The 24,328-nt window shown below is 38.1% G+C and overlaps 1 protein-coding gene across 1 annotated transcript in view; it reads right to left on the bottom strand.

The window, feature by feature from the left end:
• The window catches only part of adamts10 (ADAM metallopeptidase with thrombospondin type 1 motif, 10), a 69,553-nt gene that overhangs the window by 44,325 nt on the left and 900 nt on the right, over positions 1-24,328 (bottom strand). Inside the window, exons 2-7 of the mRNA XM_033964814.2 lie at positions 14,534-14,670; positions 13,594-13,803; positions 8,804-8,972; positions 7,652-7,854; positions 5,333-5,416; positions 581-726 (exon numbers count right to left, since the gene is read on the bottom strand). Of these exons, the coding sequence (XP_033820705.1) occupies positions 581-726; positions 5,333-5,416; positions 7,652-7,854; positions 8,804-8,972; positions 13,594-13,803; positions 14,534-14,670 (949 nt within the window). The remainder of the gene's footprint in view (positions 1-580; positions 727-5,332; positions 5,417-7,651; positions 7,855-8,803; positions 8,973-13,593; positions 13,804-14,533; positions 14,671-24,328) is intronic.

The following is a 24,328-nucleotide window of genomic DNA, read 5'->3' as shown; positions in this document are numbered from 1 at the left end:
CTCCGTCTTTGCTACTCACGCTCTGTCCCTGGACCACGGCAAACACCCTGCTCCTGACTCACCGTTTGATCTACCGTCATTTTTGCAGTAGCGCTCTTGTAAATAAACACTGTTAAACTTTTCCCCGAGTTCTGTCTTTTTGGTCCCTCCTCTCAGACGTTACGACACAATGGCAAAAACTGTTGTTGTGTCCTTAGGCAAGACTCTTCACCCACATTGTGTAGTATGAAAGTGGTGTGTCGGTGATGGTCGGAGGGGCTGATGACGCAGATTGGTCGCCTAGCTTCTGTTATCCGTGCAATTGTAGCTTACCTTACGATTTGGACATGTTTAAAGGCGCAACATAATAGCTACACAGCTCACATAAATCAAAAGTCAAAACAAAATATCTAACAAAAAAGTGCGAAATCAATAGCTTTCATCATATACTGTATCACAACTAGCATCAACCCAACACAATGGTGGCTTGGTTATATAATGTAAAGATGTAGTTGTCCATAGTCGCAGTTATATTAGTTACAAAAACATATGTGAGTTTAGTTTAGTGTTTTTTTTTTTCCGCGGGCGTTGCCTTTCTGACCTGGTGATGAGCACAGCTGTGTCGTGGTGTGCGATCCCATTGTCCGGTATGGCATTCCCATAACTGCTCCGGTGCTGGATGGACTTCTGCCACTTACAGAAGCTGTCCAAGGACTTCCCCGCGTGGTGGTTAATCTCCAGAGTGGGCTAGTGAAGAGAAGAAGACAAATATACTCACAACTGATTTTACTATGTTTTTGTACCACTAATAAAACTTCACTTTCAGTCCAATGTTAACAAAGACACATATTTTCTCTTATTACAAGCACGCAGTGAGGTCAAGGAGGCGGTCAAATGCATTGGCCGTAGCTGGAGACAGAGTGTAACCCAGGAATGAGTGTGGTAACGTAACTAGTAATTGTCTTGTCCCGCAGTTTCTCATTTTGGGTTACCGTTCTCAAATCAGGAAAACAGTGATAGACTGCGTTCTCTTATGTGCCAAGTTGTCCAGTCCAGCACTAATATTAGCCAACACTAATGACTATAACATGAACAGTATATGACAACAGAGCAGGGGTGTGAAAAAATAAAAGTATGAACAGACTTTTATGGGTGATACACTGCAGATATTATGGATTGCTGTATTGATTTATTGTCATGAATACATTTGGGAATATATCACTTATAACCAAGCTGTGAAAGCACTACAGTTAGTATTAAAAATGATAGCACTTTTCCACGTTCAAGGCCCTCAAAGCGCTTTACATCAAGGAACCACTCATCCATTCACTCACACATTCATATACCAGTGCACACAGACTGGGATGAGGTGGGTTAAGTGTCTTGCCCAAGGACACAACGACAGCATTCATCTATGGGAGCTGAAATCGCACCGTCAACCTGTGGGTCAGTGGATCTGAGCGCTCAACCAATGATCTACAGTTGACATATTCACTGTTTTGATTATTTAAAGATGCACTGTGATGCACGTTTACACTTGTCTACCTGGAGATTAGTGATGCAACGTAATAAAGTAAAAGTACTGGACGTAACTACACATTTTAGGTATTTGTACTTTATTTGAGTAAACTTTACAGCAGATACTTTTTACTTTTACTTCACTACACATTTTTTTTTTTTTTCGCTCCAGCATCTGTACTTTTACTTAACAAAACTGGGTACTTCTTCCACCGCTGATAGATACATTATTTCTTTGCCCTGATTGTTCCACAGCGAGAAAATAAACTTTTCTATCTTACATTTATCCAAATCTGACCTACAGTTTGGCCTGGTAGAATCACAAGCTTTACTCAGTGGAGTTTAATGCCATACTGTGGAGAGTTGAAGACAAAGCAGAGACACGCAGGTCGCTTTCTTCTACCAGAAAGGTTTCACAGTGCACCTTCAAAACAAGATGTATTCCATAATTCAGTTTACTTTAGAAAATCGTCGTTCCTCTCTCTTAACTGCTGCTGTCAAGTTTATCATTTTGGTGTTAAAACGTTCATATTAACACGCTCTACGTGATCCTGGTGTTTCTATTTCACTGTTGTGTCCACTTCTTTATACAGTCTATGGTAGTAACCTAAGAAATACTGAAGTAAAAGTGTATGTACATTTTCTTATGATTGGTAACGTGAGTAAATTTAATCGAAAGAGACCCCTGTGATTCCCGACTCTATGCTGAAATGATAAATGATATTTCTAATTTAAACTGTGTACCATATGGATGTCTTGAAGCGCATATTTATGGTCATTTCACAGTTATAAATGAAACCCCAAAACCATCCAATCCAATCTCCATCTGTCAAACGACTTATGGTTAAAACAGCCGTGCCCGATTGCCCACATGCTGTTAATAGTTCAGTTATAGTGTCACACGGTGGCTTGGATATCTCCTGTTTCACTTTAAATAACCGAGCGTTGTGGTTACGTGTGGGTTCGTTCGCTTACCGCAGTTTCCTAAATTTCCCTCACGCTCGGATTCATTTTGGGATGGATTTAGTCCTAGCCAAAGTTGGTGTTTTATTGAATGGAAGTGCATCACAGACAATATCAGTGTCCCAAATGGGTGGGGAAGATGGGTGTCAGGTAGAACACGCTTTTACATACAACGGTGAATACAATATGGGACATTTTTTAACATCCAAGTCAACTTAAAACATATCTTGGCTGACTAAAGACCTCAACCTCTTAAAAGTATCCGCAAGCTCACAGGAGTCAATGAAAAAAAAAATAACTAGAATCACTTTGCAGCCCATGGATATTTATTCATAAGTGACATTTTGAGGACTTCTGATCATTCAAAAGTATAATTTATTTATTTCTTTTTTTAACTAAGACAAGTAAGTCGAGTACATCAGTGGATCCATCTAGTGCAGAGGTGCCCAAACTTTTTTTTTAATCGAGGGCCACATCTCAAAACATAATCGCAGACCGGTGATCAATGCAGTGCGGTGCTTTATACACAGCTTTGACAGAGTATTAGTAAGGCTTGAAACACATTCATTTTAGGTCTGTATCACACTGCAACGTGATGTTTGAGGATATAGTGGTAGAAATAGTTTAATTTGCTGTTAAAAGTGCTGCTTATGATCAATTGAGCCGGTTCAGCAGGAGGACTGAGGGCCAATAGAAACTGGTCTGAAGGCCACATTTAGACCCCGGGCCACAGTTTGAACACCCTTGATCTAGCGTAAGATCAGGTGTTTCTCTCTCTATACCATATGACACAGAATACTGTGCTATGACTGGTATTTTAATTGAATATTTAGTTTTGAATCGTAAATTTTCATCACCCTGAATCCCATATAAAACTACACAAGTTTTCAAGGGTTTCTTCCTGTTACTTGTGACATTTTCAGTCATTTTAGCCGTTCAAAACATATAAACCCATGGATAGAAAGTAAACACAGCATAGATCTACTGTATATATTTAGATGCACTGAAATCGTGGTGTAAGCCCCATTAATGTGTCCAGGAACTAAATAAGCTGATGCTTTCTAAACCTAAATGCTGTATTTTCTGTGGATGTTTTGCTGAGAGAGGTCACAAAGCGCCCTGTGTCAAACTCTGAACACTGCTCTCATTGGTTTTAAGGTTTTAAACATTTCCTGGTCAAGTCTTCCTCCTCTCCTCACATCCTCCGCTGTCCCGTCTCATTAGCACAAACACTCTAAGGCCCGTTACAGCAACGGAGGAGGGACCAGGGGAGAGAGAGGCTGTTTTCATACAAAACAGTACCAAGAACTAAGTCTCTATTATCCTCCACTCCCTATTTAGTATTTTAGGAACCATCCCGCTCCCTCTTGCTCACGTTCGCACAGCTACAGCGTGAAAAGAGGCTAATTGGCTTTAAATATGTCATTAGTTTGGAGCCGTTGTGGATGAAGTACTCAGTTTTGCTACTTAAGTACAGATGAGATAAGAACAGATACAGATGAAAAGTTACTCGAGTAAAAGTCTTGTTAATGTTTTGAAGTGTTAAATGTGGTGATATTGATTTAAATTAGATATATTTTGGTCAGCAGTAAAAATACAAATCAGTTTTTTCATTTTTCTTATGTATTTATTTTTGTTTTGCCCAAAGTCGAAGCTTGAACTTGAAAACTTTAGTCAGTCATAGTAAAAATAATCCCCCATCATATGAAAAGTACTTTTTACTTTTCAGTCCAGTTCAAAAATGTAGTATAAATGTAGAGTATAAAGTACAGATGCGTGCTCTGCAATGTGGTGAAGTAAAAGTAAATAGTATTCAGTGTAAAATGTACTTAAGTACAGATACATAAAAATTCTACTTAAGTTCAGTGCTTTACTACTTTTACTTCGTTACCTTCCAACACTGGTCAGGAGTAAGAAGAATTTATTTTATTTTTTCTTCCATTTACTGAGTGAATCGGTTAGTCTTTACTACAAATTTAATGTTGTTGTTAAGAATATTTTAATAAAACTTCTTGGGATTCAGGCAACGGTTTAAGAGTAAATGGATATTTGGATGTATTTTTGTGTGTTTGCTAACCAGCCCGGTGACTGCACATGGAAATGAGCTTTGGCTAAACAGGTGTAAAGCCTCTCTTCGTTTATGAGATTAATGTGTTTACAAATGTTCCCTGTAAAAAAATAAGCTAAACTAAATGACTGCAGTTAAAATAGCAGCAGTTATTAAAATGGATGTTCTGATGAGCTCAATGTGGAAATGTCGGCTGACGCCAGGGAACAGTATGCAGATGTGAACTGGAACTCATTTTAAATACAACGTTTCCGAAATATAAAAAAAACCTTGAAAACCTTGTTGAATGTTGTGCATGGACTGAAATTGTAAGTCATTAAAGTGTGTGTATTTAATAGTGTATATAGGTAAAAGTGGCCAGGTATTTAACACGTGGAGATTAAAATCTGTCCGTAATGGGAACAAAAATCAGGTCCCTACGACTTAATTATTTTATTATTTGATCGGAAGTACGGAAAACCAGCAGTAGTATAGTAATAATATTATTACTGAGTATTTAAAGGCCCTGTACCTGTTTTACTCCATATTATACGCAGCTCTGGAAGTCAAAATAAGTGCACAATCTGAATGGAATTGTAAAGCGTTATTGTCCTACAATCAGGAAATTCACTGTTAGCATCCTAGTTTGTATTACCATGCTCCACTCTGGCCTCTGAAAGTTGTGAATAACAGTTATTATGAGCTGGTTGTGTTTTTCAGGGTTTTAAGACAGTAAAAATCAGGTCGAGTGCCTTAAATAGTGCATGTAATAGTAAATGTAAATATGTAGTAATGTAAATATGTAATAATGTAATGAGTCTTCACCTGGTCCTCCATGAGCAGAATGAGGCGCGTCACCACGATGTTGACAGCGTTGCCCAGGCTCGAGTCCTGGAACAGTTTGGCAACCTGACCTCCAAGGAAACAAGAAAAGACCAGTCTTAAAAACAGATGGAAAAACACACTGCAAATGACATTAATTATTATTTATTTACATAAAACAACACTAATATGTAAATTTGAGCTTTGTCCGAGTCTCCAATCCATTTTATTTATATATGACATTTTATAGACATGACAGTTTCCAAAGTATGGCGCAGATAAATGAAAACACTAAAAAATTAAAATACTTGACCACAGTGGAACCTACCTGGGCGTCTGAGGGATTACACAGATATAAAACTGCATGGGAATATAAAAGAAAGTACTATTATATTATTTAAAGTTGAAAGTGTTTTTATCATCATTGTTGTATCGGAATTAGTTTTGAGTATCAATCTATTCCTTAGTATCTAAATCCAGTTTGAAATTTTAGCATTTTGAAGTAAATAGTGAACAAAACAAAAACTAAAAAGCATAAAAATATGCAATGCGAAAAATAGATAGAACAATAGAATGAATAAAATTAAATGTGTTTCTAAACCCTGGCCTCCCATAGAGACTGGTGTCAGTGGCCCAAAGATAAAGATGCACCGATATCAGCGCCGATCTTGAACATTTTGTTGGCTTGGATATTGTCTTGCACATATATTCTGCTTGGCCATAAAAAGTTGATGTAATAAGACTATTTACTGGTTGCAGTCAGGCCAGAAAGTCTCATAATGTTTGAACTTTTTAATATAATCGTTCTATAGTCACTTGAGAGATAAGTTACAGCAACATAACATATTCGGATATATTCTTTTCTTATTTTATTTTGTATTTAAACACCATTTTGTATCTCTGCACTGGTATTGGTTAATCTCAGGTATTGGTAATCATCAGATACTTAAAACCACAGTATCGAAATCAGTATCAGAGCTAAAAAAAGACAGGATCGTGCGTCCTTTTCCAAAGAGCCACATTACAGGTGTTAAAGATTTTATAAAACTTGATTTAAAAGCCACTCAGTAGTAAAAAAGCTAAATTAGAAATGAGAAGAAGCAGTGTTTAAGCTCTCATAGACACTTGTCATTAGGACGTCTGGCTCTACATCTCAATCTACAGCGACAATAACAGCAAACAGCCCTCCATTAAAGACATACCAGTGTGTGCAAAGACCTAAGTGATTAAGTGTGTGTGAAGTGATGTCCCTGCACTGAAACAGGGCCAGTGATGACATACAGGCTAAAAACGGTCCACTCAGCCCTCGCCAGGTCCCTCCAGAGGAATAATGACTAAAACACATTTGTTTATATTCCTTTATACTCTTAAATATAGTTTTTTTTTTTATATATCTGACACAGTGTTGAAGCAAACATAATTAGTTTCAACAATGATTAATGAGAACTACTTTACAGTCTTTTTAAAAATTACCTCACTAAGCCCGTCATAATAATTACTATATCGACTTATCGTTCTATATATGTAAGTTGGAAGAATATTTTTGGGGGGCATTATTTATCGTGCGTGTATGTTCTTTGCACTGCTGAGAAATGTTTGGTTATTTTTTGGCTATATCATAAGATTTAAGCTGTAAAAGGCTGAATAAATAATGTCTATGGCTAATTACAGATGCAAACTAACTACTAAAGAGTTTCATTCTGCTGTTTATTAATTTATTTATTTATTGCGTTATTGCATCAATGACATAAACTAGTTCCAATATTATCGTTTATTGTCTATATTTACTTCAGTAATATGTCAAACTTCAAATTATGTTATTGTGACAGGCCTAGACCTGACATATTTAAAGAATATAGTTTGTGATATTGATTAAAATATGCTGACCAATTAGTTCGATGTGTTGTGGTACCTAAAATGCTGCTTTCCCAAGACAAGTACACATTAGATGTCATTACAAATGGATACAAGTTTGTGAAGGCAGTTTGTGTAGTCGACCAAAGAAATTCTTAGTCCTGCCGATCGATGAGTTGCCTAAAAAGGGAGCGTGGCAAAATTACGTATCTGTGTGTATCTGAGCCATTTTACACTCACAAAACGACACTTGCATGGGAGTTCATGATGTTTTTTTATGCAGAAAAATAAAAAAAAGTATTTATATAAAGACAGTTTTACATATAAGCTTCTCCTTTCCACTGTTGTCCCATATAAATCCTTAAAAATCCATACAAATTTTGGTCGACGAACACGCCATCAACCGATTAATCAACTAAACGACTTGAGGACTGCAGCAGTTTGAATCTTTTGTGTTGTGAAACTTACAATATTCATGACGGCGAGGATATACTGCTCGATGTCCCGTCTCCCGTGGTAACCGACCATCATCTTATCGGCGACCACCAGAGTCTCCACGTAGCGCTCGCGGCTAACGGAGCGTTTCAGAGGCAGCTGCCCCCGGCCCACGTGGTGAGGCGGGGTCTTCAGGGTCCTCTGCCACCATGCTGCAGTCTTCATCGGCTTCTCATCTGGGACGGTAAGAGATGTGTTAAATATGTGTGTGTAAAAAAAACTATGACAACACAACAATTCTATAGTAAAGTCCTATGGTTAATAAATAAATTGAGCTGTTTAACTGTCAGATCGCAGATTTGTTGAGCTGGTTTATGGTTCGTATCTTCGACCGATCAGGAAGAAACAAAAATTGGTGCAAAGTTCAATGTCTTCTTCGTCAGCGGAAACAAGCAAAATTTTTTAGAGATAGATGGATATATCGGTTGGTCCACAGTTGCATGTTTTAGTGTATATTGGCCTTAAATCTCCTGCACAGTTGGATATTTTGTTTTGTCTGACCTGCTGCCAAAATAAAACTGTATTTGAACACTTAATTGCGTAGAGACAACAGCACAAAAGCGACAACACAGCTCTCTTAAAGGTTTATGATAAAAAGAGCTGTCGGTGAGTTTTTAGTAAATTTAAACTTCATATTTTGAGGAGACTATATCAGTTTCTCAGGATTGTAAACTACTGTATTGATATTGGCATTAGGCATGAAAAAAAAACATATCGACCGATTTCTATTGTGTTTTCACACAGACTTCAGAAAGTGGTACTGTTACTCAACCCTAAAGAGGTGAATTTTAGCTTTAAGTTTAAGATTCATAACAAATAATAAGGTTTAACATGAGTTTGGATATTTCTTTGAATAAATACAGCTACTCAAGCTGTATTTACTCAACTGTATTTATCTACTCATCTGGAATTATAAAAAGATTCAATTCTAGACCATGAACACAGCCTGTGAACTCCAAGAAACTACGAATAATGAAGTGACGTATGAAAGGTTGAAGAATTTGCAAACTGTCAAATACATTTAAAAAAGGGTACACTTGTATGACTGGGACCATACGTTAAAATATAACCACACAGATCACATTCACGTACAAAAAAAGAGACAGAGATTTGCTTGTTTCTCACCAATGACTCCACAGGACTGGCCCTTGTACTGGTGGCGCAGGGAGGAGCGCTTGTAAACCACATGGGGGCGTCCCTCTGTCCTCTCTCCTCTGTCTGTCTGTGTGTCATTGTTCGGAGACACCAGAGGCTCGATCAGGTACTCCTCTCCCCCGGCGACGATCACTCCGTGCTGTTGACACACACAAGCGCGAATTGGTTGAGTATAGTAGACGCAATTTATAAACAAGAAGAAGTAGCACAGTATTGATAAAATGTTTGGTTACTGGATAGTTAGGGATGGGATTTCAGCATCAGTATTGGTCGATATCGGAAAGTTTTTGCAGATAGTGGCAAAAGTATCGGCTCATATGCAACTAAAGATACATTTGTGGGTTTTACTATGGATTTTAACAGCTGCATATATTGCTAGAATAGCCAAATATTGGAAACAGTAGTTGTACTTGTTTTTTTGTTGTTTTTTTTCTTTCATTTATACAGGGAAAGCCCAATGAGACTCTCAGACTCTACAATACAAACCAAATAAATACAAGTACAGTACAAGTGCGAGCAGGTGACACCACTAGACCAAGTTACAGGTCAGAACTGTGGAGAGGAGACCCCACTCATATAAAAAAAATGTACATTCAATGCTACTGTGGACCATTCCGGGCAAAGCGATAATATCTACATCAAGTGAGTCAAGTGGTGGACTTTACAAGAAAAGTTACATAGTGCATCGTTAAAACATAAACAACAGCCTCTCTCTGATGCTCCCAGGCTTCACTGCGGCACATTTCAAAGTCTGTGTAATCCCATAATGAAGTTAGTGCTGCCCTTGTGCTCACATTAACAGTAATTACATGTGGGGCTTATTAACGCTTAGTGAACACAGTTGTTATTGTAGGGCCTGCTGTTTGTAGTGAGGCACACACAGACACAGGGAGAGAAAACCATTATCCAAATCTATTAGAACTATCCAGTCAAGTGATTCACAGCTTTGATCCTCTGCCTCCCGGGCTGCGGTGATGTAATGTGAACGGGTTGTAATGAGCAGCTTTGCTAATAGGCACAACAACAGTACGTGCTTTGCGAGATCATGTCACGTTCAAGTGCCTCTTCAATGGACCGAAAACTTTAATACCACAAAAACATGAGTACATCCAGACAGCGCTCACAGAATCTCTAATTATATATAGATGAGCAACAGATTGGTTGAGTATGATTACATTCAGATGAGGTACAAAGGATGATTTTGGGGGTATTTGTAGAACAGATGTAATGGTTGTCATCATCATCAATCATTTCAACAAATGATATAAATGTTAAATGATTAAAAAATCAACAGAGGAACAGAATGGGTAATGGGTAAGAAATATTCGTGGGGGGTGTTCATGGGTTTCAAGCATAAGGATTACATTCTGATTGAGGAATTTGGAAATGATCGTCCGTTTGTGTAGCGTTGTTATACCAATAAATCAGAATATTATCTCTTTTGAAGGGGAAAAGGTTTCCACAAAATCCTTCAAATCAGGAACAAAGCCATTTGCCTGAAACCTTGCCTGGGATGCAGAATACATTTTATATTTTTAAGATATGAGTCTGTCCACAGGTGAAGCTCCCCGTTTTCCAATGGATGTGATCGACAGGTGGATCAACCAATCGGGCATCCGTATTGGCAGAAAAGGGAAAAAATACCTCAGGGGGATTAATATCATTGCGAATTTCTGCAGCATCAATGGGTGAAGAACTAAACTCTGAGATATCATTCTGGATTTGCCAGGCAACCTGAAGCCCAATAATAGCCTGAAATTTAAAATGGTATAAAATATAAAATTAGCAAACACCATATAATTCACAAAATAATTGAAGCGCCACAGATTACATCACAACTTCCAACAAGTTCCACAAAAACTGAATAACAAACTGACAGTTAGTAGTTTTCGTGATAGCTCTGTTCACAAAGACTTTTAGAGCAGATTTGATTTAGGCTCTTTGACTTACTTAAAATTCATCCATTCTATTTAGTGTTTTAGCATCAGCAGAGCCTCCACAGACATTTGGGCTTTTCTAGGTGTTTTTGATATATAGTAAAATTATAATTTTCATCCTTCAAAAATATATCAAGATATCATGAGCAATATGATACGGCGGTTAGGCCTGAAGAAATATGCTGCATTCTAAATGTTCAATATTGTTAAAAAACATGAACTGCAATAAATAAATAACAGAATGCAACACTTATGTATTATATTTTTTGTCTATAATGAATTCATAATAACTTTTAAAAGCTCTAATCTCATCATAATACAAAAAAACAAAAAAACAAACTAAAATTACGACTATACAAAGAAAAAGTACTCTTGATAAATATTCACCCCCAAAATGTATTATTCCATATACCATGTATTAAACGATAAGTCAATATAGTATTTATCTTGACAGACCTAAGGGCTCTCCAACTAAAAACGACAAATATACACTCAGATCAATGTCATTCCAGGCATTTGTAGACCTCCTGTCCCCCTGTGCTGTGCTTTAAAGTGGCTGTACACAATTTTTTCTGTGTAGTTGAGTAAAATTTGTCTGTATCAAATTAAAAGTGTTTTATTGTCCGATAACAAGGAACTGCGCTGTTAGAATACTAGTTGTTGTCATCTAAACTCTAAGCTCTGGCCTCTGAAAGTTGTGAAAAGTATTTATAAACTAATTGTGAATAATTGTGATGTTGGGAATGAATAAGGTCACTGAGGAATAACTTTGGACCACTGCAAACTGTTTAAAACGAACTACATTTTGAGTACAGTAAAAATCAGGTACAGCGCCTTTAACATTTACTGTATGTTCAGACACACTGTGGCTGTCTGATGTTGATCTAAATCGTGATTCATAAAAACGTCAAGAGCACATATCATCCCTTTAGTGCAGGCGATCGCTCATCCTCTGGTCTGTTTGAAGACACATGTGGCTGCCTCCTGATACGGATGCACCTACACACAATATGGACCTTTAAAACGCCTGGTCATGAGAACGGTCCGAGTCCAGAGTGGAGGAAAACAGACCATACATTTTCACCAACTGAACTGCTTTGGATTGAAACGCAACATCATTTTACGCGTTTTAGGTTACAGTAGCTCAGTTGGCGACGTGATTCCAGCTCCCACAGATGAATACTGTCATTGTGGCCTTGGGCAAGACACCTAACCCACCTTGCCTTCAGTGTCTGCGTACACTGGTGTATGAATGTGTGTGAATGGATGAGTGGTGAGTACTTTGAGAGCCTAGAACAGAGGTGTCAAACACATTTTCACCCAGGGCCACATCAGCAAAATGGCTGCTCTCAAAGGGCCAGATGTAAAATAAATATAACTACTTTTTTTTACTTGTTAATTAACTGTTTCTGTATTTATTACTTATTCAAGTTACAAATGTTGAATATGGATTTGCCTGGATGTAAAAATATGTCTGTGTAACTGCGTATCTTCTGATAAAATGACATTAAACCTTTTAATTTACCCTGTTGAGGGCCACGTAAAATGATGTGGAGGGCCACGTTTGGCCCACGAGCCTTGAGTTTGACACGTGTGGCCTAGAAGGTGGAAAAGCACTTTATAAATTCTATATATTTTACAATTAATAAGTACCTAATTTTCCATTGTGAGTTTGATTCTCCAATGACATGACGAAAGAGGCTCTGATTTCCACTTGGACTAAGTTAATAGTAATAAATGCTAAGAGACTTCTACAGCCATAGTTGCCCCGGGACAGACGGAAGCCTGCCAACCTGTGCTTATCATTTGCCATAACAATTTACATTTTTATATTCTATTTTATGACTATTCTAAATGTTTCTCTTGAAATCACATTATGTTCCACTTCACTTTTGATACTGAAAATATCTGTTAACAAACTTGTGGTTTACACTGAAAGATTACTAAATAAAAATAATAAAAAGATTAACTATCATTGTCCACCAAATCCTATGTAATGAGCTATCTTTATCATATGTAATTCTTTCCTGAAAACTCTTAATTACCTCCTGGAATCTCCTGCTAATGCTTAAAACCGGTGCTGCGCTTCTACCACACGACGAAACATTAGACTTAAGATAACATTACATTTTCTATACTCCGAAAGTTCCACAACATCGTCTAGACTTCACTATACGGGGACCGGGAGTCGTATTTTCCCTCATTCATAAACACCCAGCAGCGGTGTCCAGGTGTGAGCAGGTGTGGAAAATAAGAGCTATTTCAATGAGTGCACATTCTTTAGTGTCTGGTCTGGCACTGACACAATCACCAGAGAGCTGTGTTTTGAATCCCGAAGTTATGGGGGAGCCTCGTAGGTTATGTATGTTTAAAGCCTCCACATTGGGAGGCTGCACGTCTGTCTATGGAGGAATGTTCAGCAGTTACCATGGTGACACAATGCGCACATTAGCAAGCGCAACTATACTCAAGAAAAAATACAAAATGGATATAAAACAACATATTTTCGGGAGCCCCTCATCAATACGTGTTGTTCATGGTCCCAGATCAAAGTCAAACTTGAGGAACAGAGTAACTTCAGACAGAGCAGTGCCTCCGGTTAGCATCACATTTCCACTGAATGTTGATGACGTCAGCTGAAAGGTATCAACGCCACGGTATGATCATATAAAATAAATTTATCTGGGAAATAAACGTATTTGTTGCATGACTTAAAAAATTTACATCCATATTTTTAAGTGAAATGCTTTATTACTTATAATCTGATCAAAAAGACAAATTTGATGCCCTGAGGACAAACTGGGGATGACACATGAGACTTACCAGGCCGTTGCAGTTGCTTAGAGCCACTTTACTGGAGTGTGGCCGGTCCTGGAGGTGTCCCACATAGTGACAGTAGGGGGCGTACGGGTGACTCCAGGCCAGGCGTCCCCTCTTCCAGTACTCCACCCTGAACTGGCGAGACAGCAGCCCCCCCTGTAGCGTCAGGTTTAACAGGAAGTTGTTGTTGGATGTGGAGAGCTGGTAGAAGAGCTGCAGGCAAGAACAGACAGGAGTTTATTAACATTTTGCGCTGTTTAAAGATGTACTATGTAACTTTTCTAGTCAAGGATCTGCCAGCTGTTTATTTCTCCATGGATATCTCAATATTTTGCCTGCAATGCTCCACAGTACGGCATTTAACGTATCTATATCCATGTAGACAAGCAGGTGGAAGCACAAGCTGTAATTGAATAAATGCAAGATAGATAAGTGTAATGCCATGTTGTGGGACATTTCAGGCAAAACAATAACATCCATGGAGAAAAGCAGAAAAATTACCTTTAAAGTGCATATGACAGGTGAAACAAAGAATTTCACTAAAACAGTTATTATTATATTTAAAGATTTTACAAAAAATTCTCCCCATTTTTGTCTTTTTATTTTGGTGAAGTTTACAATTTTACTTCCAGTAGATTTGACATCAGAAATTGTTACCTAGCAGCCATAATGTTAACAGAGGTCAAGACTTGTCTAAATTACACAATAGTTATGATTAGACGAAGAAAAATAACTGATATAGCCTTTAGTTTGTGAAATTAATGTTTAAACTGTCCGAAAAATATGTTCATTTCTCATAAATGAAAAACCACGAGGCAGAAGTTTCCTGTTTTAAAACTCGCTGCTATTTCCTGTATTTCTGAAAACCTGTCATATGAACTATAAATGTTTACATGTTTGAGCGGAGTAAAGATTAGAGTTATTAGAGATTATGGAGTAATACAGAGTCGGGCAGCTTGTCGTCAGTGCTGCGTCTTCTTCTTCTGTGCTGTTGGTGAGTTGTGTCCAGTGCGCCCCCTTCAGGATCCACTCGTACCGGGACGGCGACCTCATAGTGACCCAGACTGGACAGGAACGCAGCTATAGACAGAAAAAACAAAGACACAAATGTTATGTTCTATTGTAGTTCACACCTAGTATTAAAAGAGCCTTAAAAATGTGAAAAAAACAACTACTGGTAATTCATTTTAAACGGTTTGCAGTGGTCCAAATGTATTTCTCACTTTCCTACGTTCCTACCATCCTAATTATTCATATCAATATGTTTATAAGCATTTTTCACAGAGTTCAGAGGCCAGAGCAGAGAGTTTTGCCATCACAGTAATGCTAACAACTAGTATGCTAACAGCGCACCAGTCTTACTTACAATATAATGCTTTATAATATTTTTTAAAGACTAAAAAGTAAGACCATCGTTCTGAATTCACATAATTTTGGCGATCACCTGATATCGAAAGCTACACAAGGTTGGGCCTGATTAGTACAGGATTTAGAGAATACTGCTATTGTGTCCTTAGGCAAGACACTTCCCCCACTTTGCTTAGTATGAATGTAGTGTGTGAGTGAGTGATTGTGGTTGGAGAGGCTGATGGCGCAGATTGACAGCCTCACTCACCGTCAGTCTACCCGAGGGCAGCTGTGGCTACAATCGACTGTGGAGTGAATGGATAATGTACAACTTTGGAAAGCAACTTTTTAGAGTCTGGGAAAATGCCCTATAAGACTAATGCATTATTCATTTTAACAAGACCTAATCTAAACATTCATTTTTTTGCAGTAACAGTATTTTCATTGTATTACATAAGTTGTAGTAACAGCATTTGCCAATAGAATCTGGTTTTAGCCTTTATTGCATAACCGCATTGGAAAAAAAGTGGAAATTTTGGTCGTTTGCTGACGAGACATTTTTCCTCGAAGTACAACCTCTGAGGCCAGCGGGGCGTCTCCATGGAAACAGTGAAACAGTATACTTCCTGTCTGAGTCTGTTCAAACTATGGTCTATACACTACAGCTCAGTGAATATTTACAGTCGATGCTAACACACGCACAAAGAGCAGGGTCAAAGGTCAACACCTCGGCACAATCTCCATCTGACCTTTAGTCCCTGTGCTGTATTCATGAAGTATCGCTGGATTCATGTGTTATTGTTTTGTTTTTTCCATTAAATGACTTACAGTTGCTTATAAAATTGTCATGATTATATATTTTGTATTTATTTATTCCTTCAACGGCAAGGCAAGTTTATTTGTATAGCAGAATTCGTACACAAGGTAAATCAAAGTGCTTTACAGAATAAGAAAGACATTAAAATCACAATACAAAGTTCAAACCATTCAAAGTTCAAACCGTGTGCTTTTACTAGAGGGTCGGCTGCAGGCCTGTTGATTAATAAAAACCTAAGCCAATTACTGAAATCTGTATTTGATCGAGGGCTTTTTTTCCCCCTCATATTGGTCGATCTCCATTTTCGATTAGAATTTATTTCGTCTTTTCAAAAACCAAATAAAAATGGCTTCCAGTACTGACTTAATGAACATAAACAAGACTTTTAATCAATGCCATTTAACGCAAAAAATGTGTCACATTTCCTCCTCCAAAGTCTGAACTCTGCTCAAAACCACATGTGTTACTGACAGAGCTTTGGCTGTAGACTTCTCTTTTTTAAAAAACTCAGACATCAGATGATAACCACTATATCGACTTATCGTTCAATATATGAAAGCTGGAACAATAATTTTTTGGGGTCAATATTTATCATGTTTTCTTTGCACTACTGCTAAATTTTGGGTTATTTTTTGGCTGCATGATGAGATTTAAGCTATAAAACATTGAATAAATAACTTGACTCATAGATACAAACTAGACATAGACCGACATCAGTTGGTCGATAAACTGGGCTGATATTTACACTTTGTAGCGTATCAGCTCGGACTTAAATCTCCAGCAGAGGCCGATATTTAGTTTGACCAGCTGCCTCCATATGCGTAAAGAGTACATGCATAAAGCTTTAAAACACTTTAGTCCAGAAAGAGCGCTGTAAAAATGTGACTTCACTGTCCTCTTACCCAGTTTGTAATAAAACAAGGTTGTGGATGGGTTTATACTAAATTCAAATTGGATAACCTGGGTAAAATGACCAAAATGAGCCCTACGTATCGGTCAAATATCGGTAGAGCTTATCCAACATCAGCTTCTCTGGATCCTAAACAAACGGTATTGACATCGGCCATGATAAAACCCATATCGGTCGATCTCTAATACGTAGTACTAAAGCGTTTCCTTCTGTTATTTATTGCAGCTCATGATTTGGTTTATTGTGTCAGTGGCTCAAATTAGAGTCAATATTATCGTTTATCATCTCTATTTTCTTCAGCAATATAGCGCACATCAAAATGTATTATCGTGACAGGCCTGGCCATCTCATTCTCAATCTTGATTAAAAAAACGAATTAGCCTGAATTTGATGCGATCACAATTAAAATTTGATTAATTGCACAGTCCAATCATACACCACAGCACAAGCAGAATTATGTCACAGCTCCAAACTCATTATGTAACTCCCACACGTCCATGTCCAGTAAGGATATTAAAAATCGAACGGCACATAAAACTTCACTGTAAGTTAAACTGTGAACACAACAGGCAGCACGACTAAAGAAAAACAGCAAATGTAATGAGCTTAAAAGATATTCAGACACTGCCAAGTCCTTCCAGGCAACACAGCTGTTTATGGGGTCTCCTGTAGTGTTCCACATTCACACATTCAGATTTTTGGATGACTTTGACTGTGTTTAGGAAGTTCATTTTAAGTGTATAAATGATTTGTCTTTAATTGTAATTTGTATATAAAGTAAATGTACGCATGTATTGGGCACACAGTTTGCTTCTGTCTGTTTCGGTCATGCAACTTTAAGCCCTGTACAGTGAAATATTACATGCATTACTAAATGAAGTGTCTGTATGTATCAGGAGTTTGTCTGTCACTCAATGCTAAACCTTTAATTATAGGTGTACGATGTGACTTTCAGAGGCCAGAGCAGTGTTTTGTCATCACGGTAATGCAAACAACTAGCAGGTTAACAGCGCACCAGCCTTACTTTCTGGGTTTGATTGTTATAAAGCTTTTTATTGTTTGCAGTCAAGTCAATAAACCTTAAATAGTAAAAATTTGACTGACTGAAGTGTCTGTCAGTGCCAGTTTGTCGATCACTCAATACTAAAACTTCATTTAGAAGTGTATGATGTGACTTTCTCATGGGTAGCTGAAAAACATGCATTTTACTGTGAGTGGGGTCGCTTCTCCGCAGACGTGACCTGTAACATGGCCTGGTGGTGTCACCTGCTTGTCTCGATGGAGAGATAAAATAAAGTGTAACAATCCAGGCAAAGCAATAACATCTCCAATGGTCTAGAGCAGGGCTGTCCAAACTACGGCCCAGGGGCCAAATGCGGCCCTCAGCCCAATTTTTGTTGGTCCTTATGCCTCCTCCTAAACTGGCCCAATTGATCAGGAAGTACTTTTACTACAAATTGAAGCGATTCTACCTCTATAACCTGAATAAGACCTAAAAATAATCTTCCAAGTCTTATTAATGGTACAATGTTTCTGTCAAACCTGTGTTTGACTCCCTGTATCGACTCTGGTTTGTGGCCCTCCTCTTCAAATATGTTTCAGTATGCGGCCCTCGGTGAAAAAAGTTTGGACACCCCTGGTCTAGAGTATGTTGTGGAATTTCTAATAATAAAAATCCTTCAAAATATAAATCAAAAGAGAAGTTGTCTTGAATCAAAGCGCAATTGTCAAAGAGCTATTGTCCCTTCAGCTGCCAAATAAACATACATATAGAGTTTTTATATCATCAAAACAATCATACCAGTTTAGTCTAGTCCAAGTGGCTCGAGGCTGCTGGACACATCGTCTCGTAGGCTAACAGGCAAGAGATAGGCCCGTGCATAATAACACATAGTATCGCGAAGGTAAGGTCAAAGAGATCCATAAAAATAGATAACAATGCAAGTAAAGATTTAGGATAAAGAATGCCATCACAAGTATTATAGAGGCAAGCACATGATGGACCCTTCACCAAAAAAGTAATATAGTTTATCTTTAATTTGTAAAAGTGAGTAAATCTATAATTTGACTTGCAGCATTGTAATGTGTAGGCCTGTCACGATAATTACTATATGGACTTATCATTCAAAACATGACACACAGAACAATAATTTTTGGTGATCAGTATTTATTGTGGTGCTTTTACTTTGTACTAGTCAGAAATATTTGGTAAATTTTCTGTACCATGATGACATTTGAGCTGTAGAAAGTCAAATTATAAACTTCTATGACTCATTATAAACACAAATTAACTACTTAAGTGCTGCATTCTGTTATGTTTTTATTGCAGTTCATATTTTGCACATTTTTAGAGTACTTTTTGTAGGATAATTTTGCTTTATGCTTTGTTTTCAATAATATAGCTTATCCTGACAAGCCTAGTAATGGACAGACATTTCGTGTTGACTTTGCAGAGGGAAAAGGCTTAAAATAAACGTAATATATTGTCTGCTTCATTCTTTTGTCTTGCAGCCTGCAGTAAAAACAGCACAGCGTTTCTTCCCATGTCTTTCACCCAGGGTTGTTTCCCACCGCACAGTTCACAGAGTCCCAGCTCTTACAAACCACAAAGAGTAAACAGCTGGTGCACTGGACCGCTGTGTTTGATGCAGAGGAAACTCCTGCTGAGAATCAAAGAATAGTGCTAAAAACAAGATAAGGCCGACCTCCACTGAGCTATAATGGGACCGCACACAGAATTAAGTGAGCACTAACCAGAGCCAGACCCTGTTTAGGAACACAGGAAACCAAGTGTGACCAGTACCGAAATAAATTAGGTCAGATGTGTTTATAAATCTATGAACAAGTCAAATAATGATAATATTAAGAATACATTTTATTTATAAGGGCTAGGCCTGTCACGATAAAGTAGAATTCTCTCCAAAAACCTCTAACCCTAAATATGGTTAAAAAACTTGAACTGCAGTCTAAGTACTAAGTTTGTATCTATAATTAGTTATTTATTCAACCCTCTAAACCTCAAGTCTCATCCTAGAACAGAAAAATGACAAAATGTTCTTCACTACTACAGAAAAAGTCCCCATGATAAATATTGTTCCATCTGTCATATATTGAACGATCACTCGATATACTGTAGTAATTATTGTGACAGGCCAAATAAGTGTCTTTCAAAGCAAGAAAGGACGCTGTACAGAAGTTAAAACATAAGAAAAGGTGAAAAAAACACACACACATACTACAATACAAAACTGGATGATGGTGTGACTCGTTATGTGGTGTAGGATTGTCTGAACATTTGAGTTTTGAGTCGTGATTTGAAGAGAGGAACGTAGTCGATGTTGCGGAGGTCGAGTGAAGGCATCAATAGACATGTCGTGATAATTACTACATCGACTGCAATATATGAAAGCTGGAACAATATTTTTTGGGGTCAGTATTTATTGTGTGTACAATTTCTTTGCACTACTTGGAGATTTTGGTTTATTTTTTGGCTACATGATAAGATTTAAGCTGTAAAAGGTTGAATTAATAACTTCTATGACTCATTACAGATGCAGATTAAGTACTAAAGTGTTTCATTCTGCTGTTTATTTATTGCAACTCATGCTTTTTTTAACAATATTGTAGATTTAGAATAGTTTTTGTGGTTTAAATCTGCTCTTGGTATCAGTGGCATAAATTAGTTACAATAATATTGTTTATCGTCTATATTTACTTTAGCGATAAATCAGACTTCAAAATGTGTTATCGTGACAGGCCTAGGCACCAACTTATTTTATTTAGTTTTCTGGTGAAGGTTCTACATCCTCTCGTCTCCATGGAGATGATATTGCTTTGTCTATGTTACACAGTATGACATTAAACTTATCTATCTTGAACTTATTACATTAGAGATGTTTTAATAGCTAAAAAGTAACATGTAACACATTCTTATTGGGCTCATCTCACCACAGATTCCATTTGACCTGCAACTTCCTTAACCTGCCTAGATAGGTTAAGGATAGAAGTTTAATGCCATACTGTGGAACATTCCAGGGAAAAGTACAGTAATGACATCTCCATGGAGGCAAGAAGATCCACCAGAGACACTGATTGGGTTGAGATTGTCCAGAAAGTAAAAAAAAACTTGACTCTTAGACTTAAAGAAGATAAATTTAAGGAAAAATAGAATAAATGGATTAAATAACAAGCTCAAAATTAAATAACAATAATTAAATAACAACTTTGGACAAATACTGAACCACTATAACACTTAGCGGTTACTAATATGCTTCTCTTTTGTTTGTTTTTTAAATATCGCAACATGTGCTTGTACTTGTTTGATGTGAGATTGTAATATTTTGGTGAAAAAGTAATAAAACAAACATGAAAAATAAAAGATCCAACAGAAAACTTACATAGTGCAGCGTAATACAATATAGTTTTTGCCTTTTCCAGATTTTCAGGGATGGAGCAGACACCCCACAACAAGAAGACAAGAAGGACACAGCAACCAACTGTAGAAGAGAAGAAGAAATGATCCGATCCAGTTCACCCTGATGTGTCACAAGTTACAATTCAAATCAAGTGTATTTATAAAGCACATTTAAAACAACTTCAGCCGACCAAATGGCTTCACAAAGACAATACCACTTCCAAAGAGCTCCACTTTGATCAACAACATAATAAATTAAACCTGCAATAACATTCAAAACAGCATCATAGTAAAAAGAAAACCCAACATCTCCTGCAGTGTTAAAAGCAAGAGGATAAACTAGGAGACTTAAAACACTCCACTGACCTAGTTTTGCCCATATCTTGAACAAAGAGCATAAACTACACATTATACGCTGTCAAAACATATTACCAGCCGAGAAAGCAGACATGCTAAATTTAACGCTACACCCACTGTACACATGCTCCTGAACAGCTCTGATAAATGACTAGTCCACCCATAACCCTGCATCACCCTGTTTTTGTTATCACTGAATCAAAACAGTGGAAGGAAGCACTCTGCTGGAAAAAGCTCCCTCCCTCAGCCTCAGGTCGACTCAGAGCCCCTCCTGTCTGCTGTCTACAGAGCAGCTCTAGCACTTTACACGAAGACGTTTTAAAAGAACTGTAGCCTGCACTCTTACACTTTTTGAACATCAGTTGATATTTCCTTGACCTGCAGATAGAGGACGCATACAAGTTTTTCTCCCAATCAGTATGTGCCTCATGTGAACGCTCCAAACCTCTAAAATTCACTCACTGAGCTGAAGAGGCTGCACTAGCACTGATTAATGATTGGCTGCAGGTGCTGGGGTTTAGGTAGTGAGGATTCAGATCAGAGAGAGTCCTTCTATTTTAGCACTGAAACTGACAACCCAAAACAGAGACTCAAGGTCAGGCTCAGTCTGATTGGATAACTGTCTTTAGAACCAAAATACAAAATGACAACATAAATAAATGGTCATGATCCCTGTCGGTCCTGCCCTTTTTTGCACCTCCCCCCCCTCCCTCCTGTGTCTGAGCCTGGAGCTGGGCGGAGATTTTGGCTCCTCCCGTGCACACACCTGGGGCTAATCGACAATCAGCTGCACCTGGGCAGGTTAAGAGGAGCCAGGACCTGACACCCAGCGCCAGATCATCTGTGTACCTCTGTGGTACGCCTTGCTTGGCTCTGTTCATGGTTTTTCGCTTTTTTGACTTTGCTAAACTGGATATTTTTGCTCCTCACCAGACCCTGGACCCGCTCAGCTCTCCCACCTCTGACCCCTTCTCTACCGGTACTGTCCGTCCCGTCTCTGACTCAGTTACTCACGCTCTACCCTTGGACCACGGCACACACCCCACTCATGACTCACCGTTTGATCTTCCGTCATTTTTGTACTTCCGAGTTCTGTCTTTTTAGTCCATCTTGCCTGACGTTACAACATAAATGAAACCTAATGCTTAATGCTTGTGTAATTAAGAATGACTCAGGATTACAATTGGTACCAGTAAGAGCTATATTTGATTTATACACGTCTACCTCGCATCTTGGGACAGATGTGGTACAACTGACATATACAACAACATACATAGCAATTCAACTTTTTTTTTTTTTTTTGGCAAGTAGTGCAATTATTAGCGATATATTGTATGTTCAAAAAGAGGATTCTGTTCAGAGGGCACAGTGCATCTGAGAAGACTGAAATATAAACTGAAAAACTAATACAAGAATCTCATGCAACATCCCAACATAATCACAGAGGTCTAAGCTTCAACAAAGTCTTTCTATAAAAAAAACTGGATATTTTGTCCAAATAACTGCAGCCTTTGCGATCTGATAATTGCGCCAACTCAAATAGCAATTTTGAATTCTGATACATTGTGCAGAAACCAGCCTCAGAGACAGTCTTTCATTAGAGTCTGAGCAGCAGCTCCTCCACATCTGCCCAAAAGACTAGTGTTTAAAAGGAAGCTCTGGGGTCGACTATTAGAGACAAGTGACTGTGAGGAGTCAAAGGTTAAGTTTAGGAAATAGACAATGACAGGCCTGTTCTGGGTGACGACACAGGGGCATTCTGGGTATTTGTGTATGTCTGTGCTTTTGAGGGATTTGGCCCTGCTCCGGTTCAGTGTGCGAGGACAGAGAGGCCACGTGGCTGTATGTGATTTGTGATGAGGGTCAAGTTCAGATGAAGACAGAAGACGGAGCCTGGATACAAGGGTCACTACACTGCATCTCCAGTCATATATGGTCATGTGCAGTGTGTGAATGAGACGTTGGTGGAGATGGAACGGGTCAGTGGCAAAGACTGTTATTCTGACTTCTGCGACTCTACAACCGGGGCAGATGTGGCAGTACCAGCACGTGTGGGATTCTCATTGCTCACTCACTACTTTAAAGATAGGATATTACTCAAAATCAACTTACTGGAGCTTGCTACCATGTTACAATGTTGTTCCCTCATCAAAAATATGCCTGAAGAAGTTTTCAATGTCATTTATGCATGTTTGAGTCATTTAAACATGCCCTATTCAAACCCAATGTTCAGCCTGCTCCTGCTCAGCAATTCTTCATAAATACACAAAGGCATGATTTAAAATACACTACAGCTTCACAAACCAGATGCAATGTGCTGCCGATTGTATTGATATCACTGTGAAGGGGGAAGTAACTTAGCGCGGAGAGCAAACAGAGGGGTGGGTTTTCGTCACAAACAAAACTGAAACTTATTAAACATGTTAGTATGTTGTTTTGGGCGAATATAGCATTTTCAAAACAATAAAACATAAGATGGTGATTATACAATTAATACCCCAATCAATACCCGCTCTTTAAATCTGAAAAAGCATGCAGGCTAATAATGCATTATTACTGTAAAAGTGGCCATAGCACTTTTATTGTATAAGCAGCTCTTGAGATAAAATGAGACCGTTGTCTGCTGTCTGCATCAAATTATAAAGAATTGTATCGCCTGCAAACCAGGAAATAAAGCTGCTGTGTTTTTGGCATGCTAGTTCAGTTTTTAGTATTACCATGACAGCAAAACTTTGGTCTGGTCTCTGAAAGTTGTGAGCAGCACTTAAATAACCTCATCACTGTCAAAAATTAGGATGATCGGAATGCGTTATGAAAGTGAGGAATATGTTTGGACTGATGCATACTATTTCAAATGAACTTGATCTGTTTTTCACGTTTTTAGTATCATACA

This window comes from Periophthalmus magnuspinnatus, chromosome 4 (genome assembly GCF_009829125.3).
Source record: "Periophthalmus magnuspinnatus isolate fPerMag1 chromosome 4, fPerMag1.2.pri, whole genome shotgun sequence".
NCBI classification, from domain to species: Eukaryota; Metazoa; Chordata; class Actinopteri; order Gobiiformes; family Gobiidae; genus Periophthalmus; species Periophthalmus magnuspinnatus.
Note: the sequence above shows the minus strand (reverse complement) of the source record. Positions and strands in the feature narration are given on the sequence as shown.